This window comes from Rana temporaria, chromosome 13 (genome assembly GCF_905171775.1).
Source record: "Rana temporaria chromosome 13, aRanTem1.1, whole genome shotgun sequence".
Lineage (NCBI taxonomy): Eukaryota > Metazoa > Chordata > Amphibia > Anura > Ranidae > Rana > Rana temporaria.
In genome coordinates, this window is record NC_053501.1 from 94,913,606 (window position 1) to 94,931,914 (window position 18,309).

Below are 18,309 nucleotides of genomic sequence, written 5' to 3' on the forward strand. Positions count from 1 at the left end.
GTTGTAAGCAGGAGATGCAGCTAATGGAAAAAAAAGTGGGAGGATGGTAAACAAGAAGGCACAGTAGCTAAGGAGGATTTTTGTGGGATAGTTGCAGATAGCAGAGAAGAGATGACTGGGTTGAAGGCAGGGTAGGTGCAGCAGGTGGAAACTGGGTACTGATACTTAATTGGTAGCAGGGTATACGGAGCTGCAACTGTGGTTGCTATGGGTGATGGAGAAAGAGACCACTGAGCAGGAAGGTCTCTGGCAGCAGGAATGGACTGTTGCAATCTGAGTGCAATAGATCTTACCATGCACATGAGGAGTTAGCGCTAGGTGCACAGCAGGGCTCCATACAGTTACTGGGAGTGAGGTAGTAGCGGTACACTGAACAGGTGAAGAGCGCATTGGCTCTGTGTGAACATTCTAAATGCATCAGTAACCGTGGTGATGTACAATATTTTACATTGAGGAAATTTAATAGAGATCAGTTGTCTGTCCAAGTAAAGCTACCCCATGTGTAAGGTAGGGACCCTGTTCAAAATGGCTAGCATAGCCCAGAAGAACCCACCCAAGGTAGGCCTCTCATGTGACCCTTGCTTGGCAACCAATGAGGAGGAAGTGTCACCTGCCTACCCCTTACAATTCCATGTAGTTATGCCTGAGTAGGGCTTTAATATATCGCAAAGGATTGCCAGAGCACTATGAGTTATCTAAAGAAAAGTACAGAATCCACCTGCCTTGAAGCTCAATTTCTCTGTCTGAAATCTCTGAGCTGCCCATTAGGAGATGAGTCTCTGCTTGTAGATTTCTGCATGTGCTCTTGAGATCTGTAGAGAACAGACTTTTTTCTTACAAGTACAAAGAAAATAAAGGAAACGTGAAAAGGAGCTTTTTTTTAAAAAGCTACCTGCTGGCTGAATATAAGGATACAAAATGTTTTTTTATGGAATATTTCATATTTAGCCGACTTCAATTTTATATATATACACATATATATATATATATATATATATATATATATATATATATATATATATATATATATATATATATATATATTTAGTCCTGACCATCATATAGAAAATATAAACACACCGTTTCTTTTTAACTCAGAATTAAGCAATGATGACTAATATATGGTAATTCATTTTATTTTACAGGAGTGGCTATCAAACTATGTCATCCTCACACATTGATGTGTGCTCCTTCTGGAAGCTCTTTGAATATTTCTTGTTTGGTCAGCAATGACTCACTAAATGGAACTAGAATGTTCTACTGGTTTCGGAGTACTTGGAGGGAGCCTAAAAAGCTGGAAAAAGTTGCATTCTGTAGACGAGGCAATTCATCTGAGAAGTTTAACTGTAAGCAAGGTGACACCGGCCCTGTTCTAGAAATACACAATATAAGCAGTACGGACTCTGGAAAATATTACTGTTCCCTCATTCAGAAAAATAATCTTATGTTTGGCAATGGAACAGCTCTTATTACTGGAGGTAATATATTTTTCCTCTTTGATTTGTGCTTAATCCAGGTTTGTGCTACATAAAAATGTTAAAACTGTGTATAAAAACTTACAAGCTACCTGCTATTGCTGAGAAAAATAAACTAGATGAGCAGCAGCTGGCACTAATCACGTACTCATTAGCCGTATGATGCAAAAATTTAAGAGAAAATGCCGCACTACCTAACTTTATCCTAACTAATTAAATGTGTGTAGCGCCTGTGTACTTCTCAGTACAGGTGCTATGTTAAATTTAGTTGGGGGATGAGAGAGTTGCCTTGCTTTTATCCGTGCTGTTTTGCTAAATTGGGTTCTGTCAGTTCTGGGCTGTCCTGTGGGTCATTCTGTGCTCCAGAGATGTAGTTCCATCTCTGTATGGCAGGTGGCGCCAGAGGGGTCCAGGAGGAGCCGCTTTTCCCCAGCAGCCAATTGGAGGAGTGTTTTTCCCTCGCGGGGCATGCTGGGGGAGGGTATTTCTGTGACAGACGCCATTTTTTGGAGTCTTCGCCCGTTCCTGGTTTCCACCTTTAGGGTGTGCGCACATCACGGGCCCCGGCCTGGCCTACCAGGTCGGGGTGCACGTGCCACGCAGAGTTCCCGACTTTGGGCCCTCATGGCCTGGAGCGACTGAGGCTGCAAGGGGACCCCAGTGACTTGCTGGGTTCCACATTCAAAGAAGAAGATCCCAAGCGAGTTGTACTGTTCGGTGGGGAGTCGGTCTGAGGTGATCCCGGAGGTAGGTGATCCAATAGGGCTTAGACGAACCATCGGGGATCTGGGTGACCGGACACTGACAGGTTGTATGCTGCAAACTGTCAGTCGGTGACCCCAAACTATCAAGTCTACCTGAGGGAGATTCAGGCAAAATTGTGTCACTGGGAGGATTCACTCTACCGTTCACGTTCTTGAGTATTGGGCCTGTGGCAGAGGTCTCACTACGAATCTTAATTCTACTAGAGCCAAGTCGGTGGCAGAGACTTCCCAGAAGTTCTAGTGACGCTCCGGCTGCAAGGCCTGTGAGAGGGACCTGTCCGGGTGCACTACACCCACTCCGGTTGGAGTGGCGACGAAGTAAAAGTTGCTACTAGAAGCAGGACTGCTTCCATTGATCCATAGGCCTGAATCTGCAAAGTTCTCTCCTTTCACCAACCTGTCCTATCTACCTCAAGTATTGTTGGTAGTGTTGGGCCAGAAAATAAAAGCATTGAAAACGTCACCCTGTTGTCTGGACATTCCATCACTACTCTCATCATCCTCAACCCTAGACACATCATAGAGGTAACACAATTACGCTGACCCCAAATCTAACCAGCGGCTCCTGAGGGGGTAACGCTACTTGTGAAATAACAAATTAAGAACCGTGCCTTTTCAATAAACATAATATCCATACATCACATAGTGCATCCCCCTAATGAAGATACAAAATTAACCTTGTATCGACACGCGTAGGGGTGGAGACAGCACGGTGGAGACGGCAGCTGGTCTGCCCACAGAGGTGAAACATTTGATCGCAAACAAATCCCCAGATTTTTTAGGACTTTTACATGCTTTGCATAGAGCGGTGCACTGACGCACCATAACTATGTGCGTACCCTCTCTAAGGGCTTTTTCTTGAATAAATATATTTTGATATAAATGATATCACACTATCGAGCCGTTTTTATCATTTGTTTATGAGGAGACCGTACTACAGAGCTGGAGACAGCAGCTCAAAACACTTTGGGACTATCTAGAATCCAGAGGTGATTCATAAGCGTGTTTAGACGAAGCTTAATCTCAAGGTCGCATGCTCAGTGGTGAGCGGCTACTACTTAAGGGTGGGGAGCACTTGTGTGTGGATGTCACAGCACTAATGGAATCATAGTTCTCAAATCATAGAAGGACTTTTGATGCGATTTTGGGCTGCATCGCATTATGGGATTAGTGCAGCACAGCATTTACGCACCTCAGCACTTTATATAATTTCACAAATGTTGACCACTTTATATTTTTAATATTGTTTCATTGCCTCAGTATTTCTGTCACTTTATATTTTGCAATATTGTTTCATTACCATATTATGTGATAATTGGATTATGCACTTTGATCTTCACTATGTGATATATGGATTATGAATAATATGTTTATTGAAAAGGCACGGTTCTTATAAATAATTTGTTATTTTACATTTAATTAGTTAGGATCAAGTTAGGTAGCACGGAATTTTTACATAAAAATGTTGTGTTCCATTTATATTCTCTGAATCACTCAGTTTTCAGTTTTCAGATTTCCACCCTATAAACATTGTAGAATACAACTAAACATATGTATTGTAGACTCCCTCTATCAAAACCATGTCCTTTATCCTTACTGAAAAGTGATGGAGGTTTTGTCTGTAATAGACACCTAAGCAGACTGCATACTTTAAAAGCATATTTTAGTTTGGTATTGTGCATTAAGGATGAGCCGAACACCCTTCGGTTCGGTTCGCACCAGAACTTGCGAACAAGCAAAAAAATTGATCGAACATGCAAACACCGTTAAAGTCTATTGGACACGAACATGAAAAACCAAAATAGCTTATTTAAGGCTTATATGCATGGTATTGTCATAAAAAGTTTTTGGGGGCCGGGTCCTGCCCCAGGGGACATGTATCAATGCAAAAAAAGTTTTAAAAACTGCATTTTTTTTCGGGAGCAGTGATTTTAATAATGCTTAAAGTGAAACAATAAAAGTGAAATATTCCTTTAAATATCGTGCCTGGAGGGTGTCTATAGTATGCCTGTAAAGTGGCAAATTTTGTCCTGTGTTTAGAACTGTCCCTGCACAAAATTACATTTCTAAAGGGAGAAAAAGTAATTTAAAACTACTCTGGCTGTATGGCCATTAAGGCTGTAATGAATTGTTGGTTCTCGGCAAAACAGCTAAAACTCATTGAAAAAAAGACATGCCCCCCCCCCTGCCCAGTCCATTACCAGGCCCTTTGGGGTCAGACCCCAAAGCAACCACCCCATGTTGAGGGCATTGGCCTGGTACAGTTCAGGAGAGCGCTCTCTCGTCCCCCCTCTTTTCCTGCAGCTTGCCAGGTTGCGTGCTCGGATAAAGGTCTGGTATGGATTTTTTGGGGGACCCCTACGCCATTTTTTTTTTAATTGTCGCAGGGTTTCCCCTTAATATCCATACCAAACCTGAAGGGCCTGGTATGGAATTTGGGAGGATCCCCACACAATTTTTTTTTACATTTTGGGGTTTGGGGTTCCCCTTAATATTCATACCAGATCCAAATGGCCTGGTAATGGACTGGGGGGAACCCATGCCATTTTTTCAATGAGTTTTATCTGTATAACCGAGACCCAACAATTTATTATAGCCGCGATCAGTTTTAAATTACTTTTTTTTCCTTTAGAAATTTCATTTTGCTGTGGGACTGTTCTAAAAACGGGGGGAAATGCGCCACTTTACAGGCATACTATAGACACCCCCCACAGGCATAAAACCTTTAGGAATATTTCACTTTTATTGTTTCACTTTAAGCTTTAAGCATTAATAAAATCACTGCTCCCGAAATCACTGCTCTTGGTACACTTCTGCTTGTCAGGACACAGTTGATGTGGATACTATGGAACTGTGGACCCGGACTCTTTGATATGTACTGATTCTTCCACATATCTGAGTTGCCAAATGTGTGTAGAAAAAAAACAAAAGGCTGACGCTGCGCTAGCATAAAGTGATAATGAAATAAACCATAGAACAGTGAGCTGCTAGCACTAAAATTGTGTACAACAACTTAGCAAAATATAAAAACTGAGAACTTTGGAACACTTTACCAACCTCCATTCGGTTGGAGGAGAACCATTTGGCCTTTAGGAGAAAGATCAAAACCCACCTCTTTTGAGCTCAAGGGAGAATGTGCTCAAACAAGCGCCCAGAGGCGATTCAGTTCGCATGTGTAGCGCTATATAAGTTCAGAACAGTTCATTCAGAACAGTGCAGCGCTAATAAATGATAAATGTAGGATTCATTAAGTGAAATTAATAAATGAAAAAGTTCATTTCTGGAATAAATTAGAAAGCCAGAAAGATAAGAGAAAAAATTGGTGTATTAAAGAAATAAGTCCATAGAAGCCATGAAGTGAAGGAATCAAGTGACTTAATCCAGCATTGTTTCTTGTGAAAAAAATACTGCTGTACAAACAATGTGATGACCTCCTGGTTGCTATTAGTGGGATAGATTTCACCAGTACACCTGTGTGATAAGATTGCCTGCTTACCGAAGGAAAAGACTGCTTTGCATCAGTCTCATGGAGCCTGTGGGAAGTATGGTCTCCCAATACCCTGTCCATCTAGATAATCTCAGTAAGACTCAGGAACTCAGCATATGATCCAGGATAACGTAAACGACAAGAAAAGAGGATCTCTCATAGCGTATAACGTTTAACAAGGAGAAAGGTTTAATAGATAATGCACTTACAATTATGCAGTGAATTTTGTGCAAGAGGTGGTGGATTGGAGAAGCGCCTCCGCTCTGCTGTTCTGATGCTTCTCGCTACTCGATCAGAAAAAACACAGCCGGCGTTCAGGACGGAACGCGATGACGTCATGGCACCCTACGATCGTTTTGTCACGATAGGACTTCAACGGGGGATTAGCCGGGATTAGCCTGTATGTGTGTACCATGCCTTTACATGCTGCACTTAGTCTGGAGCCCTCCGATGTTTTCTCTTAGTTTTGGAGGTTTACCCAGCTGACAGCCTTGAAAATGTTATCTTGGACTGGAATCTGTCTCACTACTGTGCTGAGATCTACAGCACCGAAGCCTGACTTTAATTATGAGTGAACAATGAATGAATGAGTGAGTGACGCGACTGAGCGAGCTTCGCACGACCACTTTGTTTTTTCTTCATTTTTTTAGCAGGCAAAGATCCCCGCTTGCTGTCAGAGCAGGGGATCGGGGGAATATGGGTGTAAAATGTAACATGTTATGAAAGACGAACTTATCCTTTAACCACTTAAGGACCCGCTCACGTATATATACGTCGGGACTTTAAAAATGGATATCTCGGTAACAGCAGCAGCTGCTGCCACAACCGAGATATCCATCTTTGTTGTGAGCGGTTCTGTAAACGATAACGGTGGTTTCTGCTGCGAGATCACCGTTAACGGCGGAGGGAGAGGGGCCCACCGCTCTCCCGCGCCCTCCGCCGCTTACTGGAGCCATCGGCAGCGGCGGAGGCGATGGGGTCCTTCCTCCTGCCTGGCTGGGATACGAGTGAGGGCAAGATGGCCCCCACCCATCTTCATAGCATAGCAGGGCGGAAGCGACGTCAAAATGTCACTTCCGCCCATGTTTCTTAGGCATATTTTCCTGTTGTCATTTTTTCAAATGACAATTTTTTTTTTTTATTGCATTTTAGTCTAAATATGAGATCTGAGGTCTTGTTGACCCCAGATCTCATATTTAAGAGGACCTGTCATGATTTTTTCTATTACAAGGGATGCTTACATCCCTTGTAATAGGAATAAAAGTGACCCATTTTATTTTATTTTTTTAAACAGTGTAAAATAAATTAAAATAAATAAGAAAACAACATTTTTGTTTTTTAAAGCGCCCCGTCCCGACGAGCTCGCGCACAGAAGCGAACGCATATGTGAGTAACGCCTGCATATGAAAACGGTGTTCAAACTGCACAAGTGAGGTATCACCGCGATCATTAGAGCGAGAGCAATAATTATAGCCCTAGACCTCCTCTGTAACTCAAAAGATGCAACCTATAGAATTTTTTAAATGTAGCCTATGAAGATTTTTAGGGGTAAAAGTTTGACGCCATTCCACGAGAGGGCGCAATTTTGAAGCGTGACATATTTGGTATAATTTTACTCGGCGTAACATTATCTTTCACAATATAAAAAAAAATTGGGCTAACTTTACTGTTGTCTTATTTTTTTAATTCAAAAAAGTAAATTTTTTCCAAAAAAGGTGCGTTTGTAAGACCGCTGCGCAAATGCGGTGTGACAAAAAGTATTGCAATGACCGCCATTTTATTCTCTAGGGTGTTAGAAAAAAATATATAATGTTTGGGGGTTCTAAGTAGATTTCTAGCAAAAAAAAATGTTTTAATCTTGTAAACACAGAGTCTGAAAAACAGGCAAGGTCTTTAAGTGGTTAAAAGCAATAAGTATTTTTTTGTTTTGTTTATATAATAAAAAATAAATAAAAAAACAGTGGTGATCAAATACCAAAAGGATTTAAATTTGTTTGGGTACATTGTTCCATGACCGCACAATTACTAGTTAAAGTAGCACAATGGCCTCGTCATGAAGGGGGTAAAACCTTCCAGAGGTGAAGTGGTCAAACTCCATACACAGCCACAGAGGCTGTATAGCAACATATTTTCAGCAATGGCTAGCATTTATTGGTCAATGTGGTCATGTGACAGCACTGACCAATGAGAGTCTCTTCTAACTTCTGAGACATGAGAAAATAATCTCATTGGTCAGTGCCCCTTGACCATTTGCCTCTGCCAGCATTATGCTGCTACACAGCCTTCATGGCTCTGTATGGAATTTAAAAGTGTACACCAGTAGATGTGGGTGAGGGAAGATTACTGGCACACCAGATACTGTAAGTGCAGTGTAAAGGGTGTTGGGAATTCATCTTTAATTTCTTGAAAAAAATAATCTTTAGACAGTTACCAAAGTGCCAAAATCTACCCTTTTATACAAGCCTCCTGTGATCCCCTGTACAGCAGAACTCATTGCATTCTACAATGCTGTAAATATCAGAAATGGTCAGGACCTGGCATTGATGTGTGGCAGGATTGTTTAACTTAGAAAGCTGTGTGAACAGCATAACATTTTATTCGATGGTAAACAAATGTATACATATGTATTTCAACTGTGCATTTAGCTATATGCTTAAAGTTATGATTTCAAGCAAAAATCTTGAACAACATATATCCTACAAGAGACATTCATTTTTTAGGCATTACTAGTGTTGCTCACGAATATTCGTATTGCGAATATTCGGCTCGTATATGGCATATTCGAGTATTCGCGATATATTTCGAATTTCGCGGTGAATATTCGCTATTCCGAATATTCGCATTTTTTCAATTTTATTTTTAAAACAGATCACATCCTATCAACGTATAAAAGCATTGCTGGTATGATTAGAGACCCTGGGCCGAGTAGCTAAGCTGAGGCGATCCTTTTTCTGTTGCCGAATATTAAAAAAAAAAATTGCGAATTTTCGCTAATGCGAATGCGAAAATGATTGCGAATTTTCGATAACTGTGGTAGGAGAACTCTGATTGTCTCTGATGCAAAAGGGGGGGCTTTGTGTATGTTTCTGTTATGAATATTTGTATGTTTGATATTATTTTTTTTTGTAAGAAGGAAAAAATTGCGCATACCTTAAAAAAAGGGGAGAATACAGCAGCAACTCAAAAATGTTATACAACATAAATTAATACAAGACAGAAAATGGAGTCGCTCTACAAGAATAAAAAATATGTCTAGTGACAAGACATGTGGGCAAATTATAAAATAAGCAAGCGCAAATAACTTGTGAAATACACAGTGAAACAAATATATAAAGAAATATAGTCCCAATAATAGAAAAATAATCTTTCATAAAAATGTCTTTGATATGTGAAGTGAAAAAAAGTCCAAAGCATGCAGCATGAACGTGTTCAATCTTCAAGGTGTTTGATTGACAAACGGCTGTGACAGATGGATAGAGTAAAGAATCACCACCAATGCAAAACACTTTTTATTTTCTATTGTAAAATATCAAGAATATTCTGAGCCAATCAGAGTGCTCCTTCTGCATTTGCCGAATATTCGCAATTATTTTGTATTGTAAAATATCACAAATATTCTGAGCCAATCAGAGTGCTCCTTCCGCATTTGATGAAATTTCGCAATTATTTTGTATTGTAAAATATCACGAATATTCTGAGCCAATCAGAGTGCTCCTTCCGAAATTTCGCCATCAATATCGCATTCGCATTTTGCGAAATTTCGATACAATATCACAAATATTCTGAGCCAATCAGAGTGCAAAATATCACGAATATTCTGAGCCAATCAGAGTGCTCCTTACGCAGTTGTCGAAAATTCGCAATTTTCGCATTCGCAATAGCGAAAATTCGCAATCATTTCATTTCGATAAAATATCACGAATATTCGAATTTAGCGAATATATCTCGAATATTCGACTATATATTCGAGATATATCGCGAAATCGAATATGGCGTATTCTGCTCAACACTAGGCATTATCATGAAATTGAAATGATTATATTTTGTTCTCAAACAGAGATATATATTTGCCTTAGAAATAACACTTGAGGTGTACAGGAACTGACTAGAATAATTGACTTGTTAACTCCTCCTCCCATGCATGTCTTTAGAAAACCCCAGGATCCAAAGCCCTGTGACACTGTTGGCTTCTTCACTGCCTCCTTCTGACATCATTCAGCTGGCTTGTGCAGTAAATGTGAGTTGTAACATCACTCAATGGACCTGGAATGTCTCCGGAGTATGTCACAAAGGTAAAATGATCTGTAGGGAAGACCATGATGGAAATTGGACTTGTGTAAACCTGCTCTCACTATCAAATCACTCATGGACCTACAGAGATCATGTGATCTGTGAAGTTTGGTGCAATTCTTCTCCTATCCAGGTCCAATGGAGGTTTCCAAAAAAAGGTACAAGAGGTAAGCCTTTGTTAAAAAAAAAAAAGTAAAGAACCTGAATATTAAAGCGCTATGGGGCCCAGATCCACACAAACGAATACCGTTTCAGTGTAGGAGGATTTTATAGACCAATTTAGTAGCATAAAACAACTACCCATCTGAGCTACGTACTAAACTTTGGTAAGTTCCTAACTAACAAGATGCCCCCAAAACATTTAGGCGGCACATATATACCCTTTTTTAGTGTTCTGTCAGCACTCAGCTTTTTTACGCAGCAGCAGTCTCCGACAGCAGAGACTAATATTGAGGTCTGGCTACCAGATAGGATGTAGACCTAGCCATAGAGGATTCATCCCTCCCGAAGCTCTATAAACTCTTGAGAATAACCATGGGGAGATCTAATCTCTGGAGAGCCTAGGAGTGCCAAAAAGCGACTCAGTTGTCAACATTGGAGTTATGCGGACACCTGGATGTTCGGGTTCGGGTCCGAACCCGAACTTTAAAAAAAAAAAGTTTGGGTTCGGGAACCCGAACTCCGAGCCCCATTGTAGTCAATGGGACACGGATTTTTAGAAAAAAAATGCGTGGAGGTCCCCGCAAATTCAATAACCACACCCTTTAGGTCTGGTATGGATACTAAGGGGAACCCCGCCGTCAATTTAAAAAAAAATTACGTGCGGTTCCCCCTAAATATCCATAACCAGACCCGTTATCCGAGCACGTTGACCTGGCCGGCCGCAGAAAAGAGGGGGGGACCGAGTGCGGCCCCCCTCCCCCCTTGAACCTCACCAGGCCACATGCCCTCAACATGGGGAGGATGTCCCCATGTTGATGGGGACAAGGGTCTCATCCCCACAACCCTTGCCCGGTGGTTGTGGGGGTCTGCGGGCGGGAGGTTTACCGGAATCTGGAAGACCCCTTTAACAAAGGGGACCCCCAGATCCTGACCCCCCTCTGTGTGAAATGGTAATGGGGTACACTGTACCCCTACCATTTCACAAAGGAAGTGTAAAGTCTTGTAAAAAAAACACACTGACACCGTAGAATAAAGTCCTTTAGTAATAAAAAGAAAAAAACTCCAGTGGTGATAATCCACTCGTTCCCTGCATCCTGCATTGTCCTGATCCTGCGACGGCTGCGGGTGATCTCCTGCAATGAGAAAATCCTGCGTTGGGTGATCTCCGCTCCAGCGATGAGAAGATCCATCCATCCAGCGCAGCAGCATCCCCGACCTCCTCTCACCGCTGGACACAGCCCAGCGAATGAGCGGCTGAAGCTGTGACATTACTTATATAGAGGAGGCAGGGCCACCCGTCACGTGACCTCGCCCCCTCTGACGTACCCTCTGCTACGTCACTGGGGAAGCCCAGGAAGAGGAAAGACCCTGGGCTTACCCAGTGACGTACAGAGGGTACGTCAGAGGGGGCGGGGTCACGTGACGGGTGGCCCTGCCTCCTCTATATAAGTAATGTCACAGCTTCAGCCGCTCATTCGCTGGGCTGTGTCCAGCGGTGAGAGGAGGTCGGGGATGCTGCTGCGCTGGATGGATAGATCTTCTCATCGCTGGAGCGGAGATCACCCGACGCAGGATCTTCTCATCGCGGGAGATCACCCGCAGCCGTCGCAGGATCAGGACAACGCAGGATGCCGGGAACGAGTGGATTATCACCGCTGGAGTTTTTTTTTTATTATTAATAAAGGACTTTATTCTACGTGTCAGTGTGTTTTTTTTTTTTTTTTACAAGACTTTACACTTCCTTCGTGAAATGGTAGGGGTACAGTGTACCCCATTACCATTTCACACGGGGGGGGGGCAGGATCTGGGGGTCGCCTTTGTTAAAGGGGTCTTCCAGATTCTGATAAACCTCCCGCCCGCAGACCCCCACAACCACCGGGCAAGGGTTGTGGGGATGAGACCCTTGTCCCCATCAACATGGGGACATCCTCCCCATGTTGAGGGCATGTGGCCTGGTGCGGTTCTGGAGAGGGGGGGCCGCACTCTGTCCCCCCTTCTTTTCTGCGGCCGGCCAGGTCAACGTGCTCGGATAATGGGTCTGGTTATGGATATTTAGGGGGAACCGCACGTCATTTTTGTTTTAAATTGACAGCGGGGTTCCCCTTAATATCCATACCAGACCTGAAGGGTCTGGTTATGGATATTTAGGGGGAACCGCACGTAATTTTTTTTTTAAATTGACGGCGGGGTTCCCCTTAATATCCATACCAGACCTAAAGGGTCTGGTTATTGAATTTGCGGGGACCTCCGCGCATTTTTTTTTCCCGGACCCAAACTTTTTTCAATTGTTCGGGTTTGGGTCCGGGTTCGGGAAAAACCCAAAGTCCGTACCGAACCCGAACTTTACAGTTCGGGTTCGCTCAACATCCGCAAAAAAAGTCAATATTCGTTTTGGGAAGTTACATTGGATTTTGCTTTTCACTGGCTGAATTTAATTAATTTAAATTATTTTATTTTTTATATTTTTTAGGATATGAAATCTATTTGAGATTTGCCCTAACAGCAACCTTCATGGTATTGAGCATCTGCTGTATATGTCTGACCCACAGGTGTAAATAGGTAAATTGACGTTCCATCATAAATATCTCATTGTTGTATAATGTTGTGTAACACTACCCCTGAAGGAGCTGCTGGTTTGTTTTGGGTGGCATGTTACCTCTATTCATTCGCGGTTTGGGTACTTGATGAGAGCTGAGAAAAGAAACTTCAATGTCCACACCTTAGGATTTATTTTTCCTTTGCTTTATTACCCAACGGGGTAAAAGATTAAAGTAGTAATTGAAGAGGTGGAAAAGTTAATAGGTAGTAGATTCAGGTGTACAACTTTGTTCGGAAACACTCCTTCTTCCAGCAATGTAGCTCTCGTCGCCACTCTAGCCAGAGTGGGTACTGCGCACCTGGATAGGCCTCTCTCACTAGCCTAGCAGCCAAGGTGTCTCATGGAAAGTTTTGCAAAGTCTCTGCCACAGACCTTCCCAAAGATGAATATATATTCGGTCCAGAATCCTTCTCAACACAGGATTAAGCACCCGGATCTCTCTTGAATAAACTCTTGTGAATTCAGTACTGACAGGTGAACATCACTCAGCCTTTCAGTAACAGTGCATCCTTCGATGAAGTTCAAGGCCTCTCCTGAGATACCAGCCTCATGCTCGGTACTCTCCAAGACAGGTTCCTCATCACGTGGCTTCCTCCCTTAGGACGGACAGCACAGGACCACTCTGCGAACGTAGACCCAGTCTGACTACTTGGTAGATCACAGTTCCGGACCAACGTGGTCCCAGAACCAGGAACACTTGAACACGCACCCCTGGCCATGAGAGCCACACACAGGGGGATGGTGGGACGACAGCCAGGATCTGCAACAATGGCGACAACGACAAACTAAATGAAGTCTGTCCCTTAAGTACCTTCTCCCAGCATGCACAGTGAGGCGATCAACCCCCGCTGATTGGCTGCTGAGTTTAACACCCAATACACCCTGACTTGACTGCTGCCACCCTTGGCCTGGGGTGGTACCAACACCCCAGACATCAATAGTGGTCACTCACAGTACAGCCAGGGCTGGAACAGAGGTCCAAATTTGGAAAAAAAACAATACGGTCAGAGGTAGTTAAATCTCTGGACATCCTCGAAATTTAAAGCAGCACCAGCTATGAAAGTAGCAGGCCGCTACAGTTGGATAAACACAAAAATATTTAGTGCTCATGATGAGATTCAGACTGAAGTAGATTTTAGTTGGAACTTTGCCTGTTCGACAAACGGGCAAACTAAATGGTTTGTTTTCCAGTCCGCCAAGCGGAACCTCCAGTTGCAGGGGAGCTTCTCGCTCAGGCTGATTGTTAGGATGTTGGTTATTACACCCTATTGATGCCCCATCTTGTTCGCTGAAGCTTATTTTGACCGCCTTAACTGTGGGTCAAACTTATCCGGTAAGCCCCCTAATTTCTAACACGAGGTGGAGTGATTTTTTTTCTAGAGGGCTTTCCAGGGTATCCTCACATCTTTCTCCCTGGTGATATGTTTCACTTATACATGGATTGCGGTACATAGGTTGGTTAGAAATACCACTTTCTTTCGGCTACTTCTGGGCTTAATCTCATTCAAGTTTCTCTTGGGACTTTTGTTACACACGTTTTATGTGGAATGTTTATTAATTTCTTCTACATTTGTTTTTTCAATGTGGGTGTGTACACATGTTTTGCACTTCACTGGAATTAATGTTATTTATGCTATATATTGGATGAATTTTATGTCATTAGTTGATACGCACTTTGCACTTTATTATTCACATCACTGCACATTTTTTATATTGGTTGTTAGGTAGACAACAACCAACCAGCTTCCTAGCAGCCAGTGACACATTACTGGCCAGACATTCAGCTGTCTACTGGGAATATCCAGTGGTCAGCTGAATGTAAACAAAGGGATGCGGTGATATGGACATATTTGGTCAATGGCCATGGTGGTTGGTCAGTTACCATACCCACCCCTTTGTTTATTATGGGATACTCAACTTAACAGTAACAAAGCCAGGGACAACTTCCACCATATTTACAGCTCCGATTAATTCTTCTCCTTTATCCTGTACATCTCCAATTGATTCCTCCCCTTGGTCTGTACAGCTCTGATTGATCCCTCTTTCGTAGCTAATAGTCTCTGTTAGATCAGCAACAGCCCCCTATAGGCTAGGAACTCTTAAGTTGGATACACAATATGCAACTTTTATTGTCCAATTTCCTTTAGATTTACCTTCAACTATGTAATGCAAATTGCCTGCCTGACTGCATACAAATTGAAAGTGTTTAGGTTTGACCTCCTATTATATGGTTTTGGTAAATCTAAAGGAAAAAATCTAAAGAACATTGTATAGTGTGTATCCATCTTAAGTCACTTAGAAAATAGCACAAAGTGTTTTGAACTCCATGCTGGAGTACCTCCAACTCCTTTGTAAACACTGATAATAATAAAATAATATTATTATTATTATTAAAGGACCCAGAGGTCCCCAGGGCCCCGGATGGCAACCCCCCTTTAAAAAAAAAAAAAAAAAAATCATATTTTATTTCTTTTTTTCTTTTTATTTGTTTTATATATATATATATATATATATATATATATATATATATATATATATATATATATATATATTTTTTTTATTAAAGGGCTCAGAGGTCCCCAGGGCCCCATGTGGCAAACACCCTTTTTTATTTTTTTTATAAATGTTTATTTTTTTATTTTTGTTTATATTTTTATTTTATTTGTATTAAAGGGCCCATAGGTCCCCAGGGCCTTGGATGGCAACCCCCCCCTTTTTTTTTATAAATGTTTCTTTTTTATATATATTTTTTTATTAAAGGGCCCAGAGGTCCCCAGGGCCCCGGATGGCTACACCCCTTTTTTTATATATATTTTTCTTTATTTCTTTTTTTGTAAAGGCCCCCCGCTTCTAAATTTGCGGCAGCCCCCCCCCTGCTTCCGAATTTCAGGCGGCAGCACCCCCCCCCCCGGTTCTCTGCTCCAGGGGGCCCATGCCTGAAGCTATGTAAGTGGCCAAATAATTCCTGATCCCTGCCGCCTGTTAAGCCCCTGTGCTGCCCACAAATCAGGCTGAAAATCATCAGCGGCACGCAGCCAGTGACAGCACTGCTTCCCTTCCCAGTGTTTTAAAATGTACAGCACCCCTGGCTTCCCTTTAGACGTGCACTTCTCCCTTCCTGCCACTGGGTGCTGCTTGTATATAAAAGTGAATTAGAATGTGATTTTATAACATCCCCAATTTGCTCTTCCCGAGGCTGACTTCTTCATGTCCTGCTCCTCAAGGTATGTCACTGTTTGCTAATCTATATTGTAAATAGAAGTTTTCTGTAGAGTGTGCCCAAAGTCTTTATAATATTTGATGATTCACTGCAGGTCTGGTCAGTGTTTTAAAAAGTTCCTCTATTTTACACATGGCATGGCATGGGGGTCACAGCACCATCTGTCCATTCTGCTTTAGCACCATGGGACCCCATGCCATGCCATGTGTAAAATAGAGGAACTCTTTAAATCACAGACCAGACCTGCAGTCCAGGCTGAGTAAGGCCTCAGAGCACATGGCATTACTGTCTGTATTTAACTGCTTGATAGGCTTATTTTGGGCCTGGCTGGTTCACATGTATGTGTTTTGGCGGTCCACATTTGCGCAGGCACAGCAGCCCATTCATTTTAAATGGGCCGCCATGCCTGCGTTTCCTGCAAAGAAAAGCGCATGCCTCATGTAATAGGCTGCGCACACGGCACGCCTATGCCCATCAAGCACTGAAATACAGCACTGTCTGTCCATTATGCTGTCTGCTGTGACTTATCTGCAGTTCCCGCACTGTCAAACTTGCTACATTTTTAGACGTTTAGGTCACGCTTTTAAAAACAGTGCGTTTGTGTGTGTAAGAACTGCAGGTAAGTAGCATGGTGCAAAAGCAGAATGGATTTCAAGGCAACTGTATTTTTAAAATGCTGAATGCACCTTTTTTCTGCAGGAAACGAAGACATGGCAGCCCATTCAAATCAATGGGCTGCTGTACCTGCACAAGTGAGGACCGCCAAAACATACATGTGAACCAGCCAGGCCCAAAATAAGCTGGAGGGGGGCCCAAAAAAAATGTTTGCCCAGGGCCCAAACCATATTAAAGACGGCCCTGAATACATGTCTACGCTGTAAATACCTATAGAACTGTTTACTCTGGAGTTTAGATTGTTTACACAAGTTCTCATATGATAATATATTTTTTATCATACATCTGACCAATGTTTGTTACCTTTTTCTATTTCCAAAATTTACTATCCTCAAATGCTTCCAAGTGTTCAAATGTTGCGTTATTCCACAAGGCAGTTTCTGGCGGGATATCAATAAATACCGTCAGTTGTTTTGCCTCCTTCCATATTGACCTAACCAGCTTTAGAATGGGAATTTTTACTCCCAACCCTCCTCAAGTCAGTTGTTTCTAGTCCTACCAGAAGGTCACTTACTTGCATCCTGCTTAGCAAATATTCTTCCACTCTTGTTTCTGGTTCCTGCATTACCCAAGATCTTAAATGTTTTAGTTGCCCTGCCAGGTAATATAAATATAAATCTGGTAGTGCAAGCCCTGCTGCTGTTTTGGGTCTTTGTAGCGGTGTGAATTTTAATTTACATCTAGCATGTGCACAAATAAACCTAGTCATCTGGGAATTTCGTTTTTCAAATATCTATTTTGGTATCTTTACAGGGGAGTGCGCAGACACATATAGACCCTTAGGCAATATAATAGATGTAAATCAGCTGTATTCTTCCTGCAATGCATACTTTGCTTACATATTGTGTGCCAAAAGGTGACCTTCTTTATAATTTCAGAAAGCTCAACAGGTATTCTAATCCCTCTCCACGCCATCCAAAAACAAGTTTTGTCTTTTAGTTATACCTATATTTAAATGTATTCCTTTCATAAGAATGTTGACATGTCTCCTGTGAAAAGTTTTTCATTATCTCTCACAATTTTTTGCATGATTACAGATGATTTGCTCTTCCCCATCATCCTGAGGAAGCAGGCCAGGCTCTGCGAAACACGTTGAGGCACACAGGATTCCTTTGAACATTGATATGTTAAGCAAGCTGCTCAAAGTGGTTTCAATTATTTGATATATGGTATGTCCAGGTATCCATAAAGAGAAGGGAGCTTTATAGCTTGAATTGTTTTTTTTTTTTTTTTTTTTTAAAGGGTGTAAACACAGTGGGGCAGATTCAGATAGAGATACGACGGTGTATCTCCTGATACGCTGTCGTATCTCTGAGATCCGACGGTAGGATCTATGCGACTGATTCATAAGAATCAGTTACGCATAGATCTCCCTTAGATCCGACAGGTGTAAGTGACTTACAAAGTCGGATCTTAGGCTGCAATTCCCCGCTGGCCGCTAGGTGGCGCTTCGGTTTTTTACGCAACGAGTATGCAAATTCCGATTTTCCCCGATTCAGAAACGAACGCCCGCCCGTCGCTTTTTTTTACGTCATTTGCGTTAGGCTTTTTACGTCATTTGCGTAAGTCGGTCCCAAATACGGATGGACGTAATTTACGTTCACGACGAAACCAATGACGTCCTAGCGACGTCATTG

At 42.2% G+C, this 18,309-nt stretch overlaps 1 protein-coding gene across 1 annotated transcript; it reads left to right on the plus strand.

Annotated features, from left to right (window-relative positions):
- Window positions 1-1,128: 1,128 nt before the first annotated feature.
- LOC120920516 lies at window positions 1,129-17,912 on the plus strand. The gene is made up of 4 exons (XM_040332636.1): window positions 1,129-1,478; window positions 9,878-10,183; window positions 12,649-12,737; window positions 17,710-17,912. Exons 1-3 carry the CDS (start codon window positions 1,181-1,183, stop codon window positions 12,735-12,737), a joined length of 693 nt encoding a protein of 230 aa, XP_040188570.1. The 5' UTR covers window positions 1,129-1,180; the 3' UTR covers window positions 17,710-17,912.
- Window positions 17,913-18,309: the final 397 nt, after the last annotated feature.

Coding starts and splice junctions, on each gene's coding strand:
- LOC120920516 (XM_040332636.1), top strand. CDS start 1,181: ATGTGTGCTCCTTCTGGAAGCTCTTTGAATATTTCTTGTTTGGTCAGC. Junction 1,479..9,877: donor AACAGCTCTTATTACTGGAG/GTAATATATTTT, acceptor GCATGTCTTTAG/AAAACCCCAGGATCCAAAGC. Junction 10,184..12,648: donor TCCAAAAAAAGGTACAAGAG/GTAAGCCTTTGT, acceptor TATATTTTTTAG/GATATGAAATCTATTTGAGA.